We start from the raw sequence: 9,444 nt of genomic DNA, 5'->3' as shown, positions 1-9,444 counted from the left end.
CGCAATTCTTCTGGTGACGTTTGTACGGGTTTAGCCACCTCTCAGCCCAACAGATTTTTTTTGACCATCGAGCACTCTCAGACGGTGTGCCGCGTTCTGCTGCAATCCCCGAGATCATCGGACATGCCTCGACCTTAATCGCAGTTCTTTCAGAAGCGCTATCATCGCACTCTCATACGCAATGCAGGGGATAGTTTCCAATTCCTCCAATTTGTAAGACTATGTCTCCTTCCCACAATCAGAGAATCTGTGGAATGACCACAGGACCTCTATTTGCTCGTGACACCAACCCCTTCAATCACGGTTCAACGAAAACCGTTGTTGTGCAGCAGCTGCAAATCCAGGGCTGAATTCTTAAATATAGAGATGCCTATTCTGTTTGTTATCGTTCGATGGGAGCACTACGAGCTACACTCTTCCCTAGCTCAAAAAATCCCAAAAGCTCTTCTACAAGGTAATCAAGCAACTTTTGCGGTTCAGCCAATCTATTAGCATCCCCTGCCGCCCCTATAAAAACCTTTCCTGCATACGAAAACAGACCAATATCGCTACCAACATGCGCATCAGGTGGGGGAAAAAAATACACCTCATCGACGGCTACACCTCCGATGAGCATTTTCTTCGTGGGCCCTGCCACGTTTGAAAACAGCACCGACGCCGAGCTTGCCACCACATGCCACATCCCTCTCCTAAGGGCCGCCGGCAAAACCGCAAGCTGGCGCATGGCCACAGTCGCGAAAATCGGCTGATAGCTCCTCTTCAGCCGCTTCATCGACTTGGGACACGCGAGCAACCTCTCTGTGGGCTCTCTTAGGTGTACTGGCAGTGCTACAGGGACCATCAGCAGCTGGTTCGATACATCGCTCATCGAAAACTCATTAAACACATGCAAATTGAATGGCATGGCCACATTCAGCCCCTTCAGCGCCGACGGGTCTTCCCCAAACCTCGTAACGTACTCCCTGACGGCGCCCGAAAACGCAGCCAACATCAAGTCATTGATTGTTACATTGAGCTGCATGACAGCGAGCTTGAGCGTCGCCACAGTGACTTGCTCGGGGGCCGCAAGCGCGCAGATATTCTTTTCCGTCATTGTGGCACGGGTGAGAACGCACACTGGGTCCTTGAAGAACGGCCTGATGAAAATGCGGGCAATATCATGGAAGTAGTCTCGGATCCATGTGAAATACCCGGAGCGGACCTCGGGATTTCCAGTGGATCTTCTGGTGGGAACAAGAAGGCGAGCCGGGTTGTCATGATCGTCCTTGTCGACAACGGTAGCCAGAAAATACTTAACGAGGCCGACACCATCGGCCAGGGAGTGGTGGACGCGGAGGACAAGGGTACAGGCGTTGCACTCACCGCGCGAGATGGACCAGTTGGAAAACAAATGGGTGCGCCAGAGGGGCTTAGTAAGGTCGAGCGGGGTGGAGATGAGATCGGCCAAGCGAGCGTTGAAGAGGTGGTGGTGGTCCTCGCTGGTTTGATCGGAGAGGGACGGTTCGCAGATGAGGTGGGAGGACCAGTCGGGATGCGGGTCGGGCTCAAAGCGGAAGGTGCCGCCGGCGGCGCGGCGGGGACAACGCCCGATGGGGCGAGTACCCTTCGCGGCGTCTGGAGCTCCGCATGTGATCTCTTGTGCTCATTGCACCAGCGTCACCTTTAGGGGGATGATAATCGCCAAAAGGAACGAGTGCGGAGTGGGAAAGGGGCCGGTAAGAACGGAAACTCGGGCGAGGCGCTGCCGGTTTAGATGTGGCGCGACGACGCCATGACAGCTGTCGCCACTTGCGTGCGTCGCCTATCCGCCTTTACCATTACAGGTAAGCTGCATGACACCGCTCCCCTTGCGGGCAGTCGCGTGTTGGTTCCACGAATTCCACGGCTGCCTGCTCCCACACCCATCGAAGTGGGACAAAATCATGTTCTGACACTGCTGTCGCACTACAGCAGCCATGCATATTAACCCCTACTACGAATGCACTGCGCATATGCTACAGCGGTATTCCATATTTTCTCTCTAAATTGTAACTTGAGCACAGCTGTATGGACGCACACTACGGAGGCACTGCAGTTGGACTCTTAGTCCTCCGGTCGTACTACGAGTAGCCTACGATCGACTACAGTAGGGTTGCTAGGGTTCAGTGTGCGTTCAAAAGGAAGGACATCCACGGTAGACTTGCCCGCTGGTTGGATTTCCTGGCGGAGTACGAATTTGAGATATTGTACCGCCCCGGCTCAAAGAATTGTGCCGCTGACTTTCTCTCGCGTCTACGAAAAGACGATGGCAGCCGCGAGGAGGATGAGGGGGACCTGGTATGTGCTGCCGCTTTTGCGAAAGGAGGTATGCTGGAAGACATGGAACCTCATGTGCGGGACACGTACCGTTATCTCGAAGGAGAAGAGATGGTTGAGCAAGATGCTGCGCAGAGGCGCAGAATCAAAAAGAACTCCAGGCGGTTCCTCGCCTGGAACGGAAGGCTGTTTCGCAGAATGAAGAATGGGATCAGAACAATCCCTTCTCGGGGGACTCGACTGCAGATATTGCGGTCGTTGCATGACGACATTGGCCACTGGGACGCTACGGCTACGAAGCAGTTCGTCCTTGACAGGTACTGGTGGCCGGGAGTTCATGGTGATATCTACGCCTACGTTCGTGGATGTGAAGGCTGCCAAAAGGCTGCGCCCATCCCGACGTACAAAAGCACGGCGGTGATACCAGTCTCTCAGCTCTTTGAGACATTCTCGATAGACTTTGCGGGACCCCTTCCCAAGACGAAGAACGGAAAACGTTACGTCCTGATAGCGGTCGAACATCTGACTGGTTGGCCCCTGGCTTGGGCAACCGAGACTGCTACGTCTTCGGAAGTTGTCAAGTTCGTGGAGGAGGAGATCATCCATTCGTTTGGTCCCCCTCGGACCATAGTCTCAGATAACACAACATGTTTCAGCGCGACAGCGTTGAAGAACTTCATGGTACAACAGGGAATTTCATGGAAACCGGTCCTCGCCTATGCTCCTATGTCCAACGGAAAAGCGGAGCGTATGGTCGGGACCATCAAGCGTTCAATTCGGAAGACTCTGTTGGGACAGGGCGCCGCTAGCCACAAGTGGGAATCAGCGCTGAAACAGATCCTGTACGGATACCGCCGACGCCGGCTGTCGGACGGGTTCTCCCCGTTTGAGCTGATATATGGAGTAAAGCCGCCCGCGCAACCCCAGACCGAATTGAACCAAATCCGGTGGGGCGGCGTAGAGGCGCGCAACTTGGAACTGTTAGCGACGCTGGCGCTCCGATCGACGAGGGCGGCTAAACAGTTGGAAAAGAGGAGCAAGAGAAGGACGGTTGTGTCGCCACGCCAGTTCGACGTACACGATCAAGTTCTGGTTGCCCGAGGAGCAGCCTTGGGAGGGTTACAGAAGTGGCCCCTAGGGGAGTCGAAGTACTACGGCCCATGCCGGGTATTACGAGCCAAGCACCCGCGGTACACACTCGTGTCGCCGGGATTGCGCTACAGTCGACGGGATATACATGCAAGACGTTTAATCCCTTTTATTCAGAAACCCGCACATCTAATGTAGGTGTGATGCATTTTACTATTTCGCATGTACCAGATTGAAGGCGATTGAGATTGATTTCGTTTCTTATGCATGAACTATTAGTGTTTGCTGCTTGAAGAACCCCTACGCAAGGCAATTACCTTGCCATGGGAGGATTTGGGGCCACGATTTCCTCGGCGAACCCTCACCACGAACGGCACGCTCCCCAAAACCGCCTCCCCCATTTCACAAACAACATGGTACTCTTGTGGAGGGTCGAACTCCAGACCTCCAGCATGTCAGGCGGCCCTAGTGGCGATAGCGCGGCGTGGTACCTTCCCGCCGGTAGAAGCCCTCGCCGTCTGCTTGGTTCGAGCCATAGTGCGCACAGGGAGTACCGCCCGAAGGACCACAGAGCTCCCGTGCGCGGCTCGAGACGCTGAGCGTTTCCGAGAAGTCCCGAAACGGAAACGACTGGAAACGGAGCCTCAGGCGACGCGCAGAGCACGCGGCCTGAGTCCCAGACGACGATTGACGTCAGCGACCACAGTCCCGGGCGACACGGAGACCACTTGGCCCGAGGCTGACGCGAAGCTGACGTTGGGCAACCGGAATTCGGGCGACGCAGATGAAACGCGGCTTGGAATTGACTGTTAGAAGTTCGACGGCGCAAGATGGCGGTGGAGCGGATGAAATAGAAGGGAGCTAGGTTCGGTGGAAGGTGGAGAGGCGGTGGCCGGGGGGGCCAGAGCGGTCACGCCGGGAAGCGGGGCCAGTATATTTACGTGCAACGGCAGACCCGTGGTCTGCCCTGACGAGGGGGTCATGTGAGATATTTTTAGGGAAAATTTGCATTTTATTGTAGAGGGAGATTTTATTCTGTAGTCCGAGATTTTATTTGAATTTTAGAGAAGCGCACGCGGACGGCCCGGCGGAATCCGGGCCGGATGCGTGGACGCTTCTGGAAGGAATTTCGTAGAAATAAAAGAGAGAGGGTGACGGGCGCTGCGGGGAAGGGGGACACGACTCGGCCAACCCTCACCACGAAACGGCACGCTCCCCAAATCCGCCTCCCCCATGTCACAACCAACAAGGGTGTGGGGAACCGTTCCTGCACACACTCTTTTGTAAGCGATTTCGCATTTTGGGTACTACAGCGCTCACTCAAACTTTTCTGTTGGGCCAAAGTTGGGCACCCCCCGCCCCCCCCCCCAAAAATAAGGTGCAATCGACGTGGTGGGGCCCCCGTCATCTGATCGGCTACATGATGATGACAGCAAGGTGGGGCACCCCTTTCTGGTCCCTCATGTATGAAATCAATTAGTATGATATGCGCCCAATTTACCGTGCGGTAGAATGTCTGCCGACCAGACGCCCCCCCAACACAGCCATGTCTCTTGGAGCACGTCCCACCACCACTAAATCTCCTCATCCCCGCCACCATCGCCCAACACGCATGAAAACACTTCCCACATAAAACACTTCCCCCCCCCCCCAAAAAAAAGGAAAAAACTGGTTTCAACTTTACACTTTGAGACTTTTATCGTGCTGTGATAGCGACAGCCTGCTGCATGTGATCCGCTTTCAATGCGGCTATAAGTAATCCGTCCTCGTACCCTCTTCGCACCTTCATGTATCTCCAACTTTCCGTCAGACCTTCCCAACACCGTACTAACACCGCACCAACCGCACCTCCCCCGCCCCCAAAAAACCACACAATCCTTTCAACCCCTCTGAACGTGTTTGCAATTCTTCAAGTCCTCGTCGCCACGACGCTACAAACTCCTCCTCAACAACCAGCATCGCTTGGGCCTGAAGCTTAGGATGGGTGTGTCTGCCATAGAGTACGAGGCGCGCGACCTTTCCTCGGGCGACGTCGTCGCCGTCATGCTGCAGCGCGCGTCCAAGGAGCCATCGCCGACACCCCACCGTAGCACGCCCAATTCACACGCCCCAAGCCAGAGTACAACCAAAATGCTCCACGCTGTTGCCCATAAATTCTGCCAGTTCCCTGTCCTCGCCATTACGTTCACCTTCATGCTGTCCGTACCCCCGGCATCGGGCGCCCCGCTTCCTGCCGCCCAGCCACCGGAACACGCCCCCTGGCATTGGCTAGAGCCCGTCATCGGGGCCTTGTCCGCCATGGCTACAGTCGTTCTCGCCGCCTTCCTCGGCTGGGCCATCGAATCGTTTCGCAACCGACGTAGGCGATCCGCGACCTCACGGCGAGATGGCGTTCTGCTTCCCCGCATGCCGCCTCGGCCACTCTCGGCCGAGGCCGCTCGTGTGGAGACGGAGTACTGGTCAGTCTTGGCCGAGGCCGCTCGTCTGGAGATGGAACACTGGTCAGTCTTGGCCGAGGCCGCTCGTTTGGAGACGGAATACTGGTCAGTCTTGGCCGAGGCCGCTCGTCTGGAGACGGAATATTGGTTGGTGTCCCTTTACGTGTCGAGGACCACAAGGTCCAGAAGGCATTAATTGCCAAGGTTGTGTTGTGTTGGGGCGGGGGTTTTGGAGGTTTGTGCTGTTAAATAGTAATCTCGTACATAGGCTCTCTTATGAACTGCATCGTAGCCGACACTAAATCTTTTGATGTAGATCATGCAAACGATGCGGCGTCCCGGTTTCTCTTCTCAAACTGAGTTGCTGTTTCACGGGACAACGCAACATGTCAGACGTCGCAGCGCACTGCTCGACTTCTTGATGTCTCCGGCGACCTGTCAAATAGTAGGAAAGGCAACCTCAAGTGTCAGCGTACCGAGCATCAACTTGTCTGCAGCATGCCCCCATGTCAAGATAACGACTTCTCTCAAATCTGTGACACCAAGTTCATCCGATGTCTGTCCCCGACCTCGGTGGAGGGAGGCGACGGCGGCTTTACTGAAGAATGGTGCCCTATTGGTAGCGCCCTACTTGTGGGGCAGCCTTGTCTGGGAGGAACCACAAAATCCAAGCCGCGCCCTTCGGTTATGACGTTGCAGAAGCCAGATGGCAGTTTCTGCCGAGGCAGAAACTGCCACAGCCCACACGTGTACACGCCGCCCACAAAAAGTGATTGTTTTGATATTTATTTGGTGGAGTTTTGATTTAAAATTTGATTTGATTCAACTTTTTTTCTGTGAGGACTTAAGAGAAACTCAATAATGCCGAATTGAGTAATTCCACGAGTGAGTAATGCAGGGGTTTTTCGGTAAACACAGTTATCATACCTTGCATTGCTGCTAGACAGCTGTCCAAGACAGGGATCAAGTCGACGAAGCCCGCGATGCTCAACAGTAAACGGATTAACTTTGCCTACATACTGCACAGATCCTTTCCGTCTGGGTGCAGTTCGTCGTTTGCGCTGTGCAAAACGCGCGTTGCTGTCTGCACAAGCTGAGCAGAGTCGTTCCAAGAGGCGCCAGACTCTTGTAAATGAGTATTTTGTGTGACCCCATTCATTAGTGCAAGATGCGAGTATTGCATGTTGTTGGAACCTTACATGGGGGTGCACTACTCGATGATGTTGACTGTAACTGTCTGTATGCTGTCATTGATCAATAGCATCCAGCATCCAGTAAAAACGCACTGTGACATGCACGGTGCATATGTACGCGATCACCTTACGATAAGTTATCGTATGATCAATTTTTTTGAATACTTCCTGTTACCCAAACCGTTTCCGCTCTCATGATGTGCACAGGGAGCACGCACCGTACGTGCCCAACTGGAAGCAATCAAGACGTGGCGCGCTGGAGGAGAGCGCCAGTGAATACACTCTAGCTAGCGTCTAGTGGTCTTTCAATCCTCATATACTAGTGTCTCTTTGACAAGTGATCTCATACTGTATGGGGTTGCTTTTCAACTTGTTCTTTCTGCACTTGTTCTTTCTGGGGCGTTTAGTTTTCCCATAACAAGCTGGTATATACCCTCACCACAATACTTGGACTTCTGCGTTGCAGACGGATAGAGATTTGTGAGAACTGCATGTCGTTTCCGATCGTTTTTAGAAATGCCTGGCAAAGAGGCTTTTCTAAATAACCTTGAAACCGTGTTGTATAGATGACTTCTAACCCAAAACAAGCGATTAAAAAGGAAACGTAAGAATTTTGAATCCATCAGATTTTTAGTCTTTCAGTGTAGTTAAAACAAAGAAATGGTATCCGAATTGACTTCATAAATTGGCAATTCAATGTATATATTTATGCCGAAGAAAGCCGGCATCACGGGAGAGCCAAAGAGCTTGTCATCTAGAGACACTAGCTAGCAAGAGTAAGTGCATGAACAACGCTTAATAAAATGTAGGCCAAGCGCATATCCTTGATGGCTTTTCGGGTCAGTTTCAAGGAAGAGCGGCCTGATGCCTGACTTGAATGGAGTACGAGTAGTTACTGTCCGTGAAGCGCATGTTTGGGCGAGGACGAAGGAAGGGCGGACAGAAGCACGGCCATCCAGACTGGCCTCCATATCCATCAGGAGCTGAGCAGTGCCAGATAGTGTTTGGTGCGGAAGGGGGGGAACGTGGGAGCAGAGGAGCGTTCTGGATGAGGGTCCGGGTATTCTATTTTGAGGTCGCATTTGTCTTGAAAGAGCTGCTGCGGGTGGTCGCAGGTTAAGAGACACTGTCAACCGGGAGTGTGGGGTAAGAATGGCGTTAGGAAAACTACAGCAGGGCCGGCTCTGTTGCAGCTTCCATGTCGTGCAGTGCCGTGATGGTAGGCGCCAAATTTGACATCCAGGACAAGCCAGCCTCCACGAGCAAGCATAGTGAGATTACGAAATTCGATAGTCATTATTCCCATGCTAATTCCTTCTGAAGCTCGCCCTCCGAGAAACGTAGACCTCAAAGCGATACTCGGTGTGAATCATTGAAGACGCAGAAACAGCGGGGCATGGAACTTCAACAACAAGAGCAGGGGACGTACGGCGACGAACGCGAACGATTGTGGCGGTGGCGCCGACGACAGGGCCCAGCCATCGCCAATGGCAAGTCTCCGGGGCATGTGCAGTTGGCGCGGGGCGGCAGCTGTGCTGTGTGGGGATATGAATATGAGGAGGAGGGGGAGGAGGAGGAGGAGGAGGAGGACAGAGACAATGAGATCGAGAAACTTCGGTGAGATGGGAGTCATTGTGGTTTTTAGAGTCTGTGACAAAAGCTGTTGAGGCATGCGGAAAGTGTGGAAACGAGGATGGAGAGCGGGCTTACTTCAAGTCGGCAAGGGGTTTCAACGGGAGTCGAGGGTGTCCGACGGAGAGAAGGCAATGTGCGTTTGGGCGGAATGAGGGAAGAGGACGCGGTAGGATTCTGGATTGTGAAAAGTCAATGCGGTAGGAGTCACAGTGATACAGTACGAAGGCTGGCAGTGTGAGGTGTAAAGGCGGTGGAATGGTTGAAACGATTGCAAGTGCACTTTCCCTCCATTACAGTACATGTACACATGCTCACAGCTGTATACGCAGCGGAGAGATTCTGGCCTACAGCAACACGTGAATGAGATAGATTAGCTATACCAAGGGTACTGTATATATCACATATTTGTATAAAGCATCGGTGAGCTGGTCAGAAAGGCCAGTTGTGGCTTCGGTTTTGGAAGAGAAACGCTCTTGAGAGAAACGCTCCCCACATTGGGCTGCCGTCAAAATCGACACGTCAGCATGGGCGCGCTGCTCCCGACGCTGAGAAAGCGGGGCGGCTGAGCTGCGAGGGTGTAATGTAATTTAGGTGGTGTGGAGGCAGGGCGGCGCGTTTGGCAAAGGCCAGCAGCGTCAGTGCGGGGCCCAGGGAACTGGCGAGCTGCGTGGGGTGGATGGGGGCAAGCCGAGAGATGACTCTACCGCTGACCGCACTCGTGGGAGAGTTTGTGTGGGAAATTATGGTATGACGGTGACGCATACAGGACGAATAAAATGCACCTCAACGCAATT

General features: G+C 53.6%; 1 protein-coding gene across 1 annotated transcript; it reads right to left on the bottom strand.

The window, feature by feature from the left end:
- Positions 1-3,839: 3,839 nt before the first annotated feature.
- On the bottom strand, positions 3,840-3,920 carry CHC_T00006095001 (hypothetical protein). The gene has a single exon (XM_005718084.1). The coding sequence runs from the start codon at positions 3,918-3,920 to the stop codon at positions 3,840-3,842; it is 81 nt and encodes a 26-aa protein (XP_005718141.1).
- Between the last annotated feature and the right edge of the window lie 5,524 nt (positions 3,921-9,444).

This window comes from Chondrus crispus, genomic scaffold (assembly GCF_000350225.1).
Source record: "Chondrus crispus Stackhouse genomic scaffold, scaffold_35, whole genome shotgun sequence".
Lineage (NCBI taxonomy): Eukaryota > Rhodophyta > Florideophyceae > Gigartinales > Gigartinaceae > Chondrus > Chondrus crispus.
Note: the sequence above shows the minus strand (reverse complement) of the source record. Positions and strands in the feature narration are given on the sequence as shown.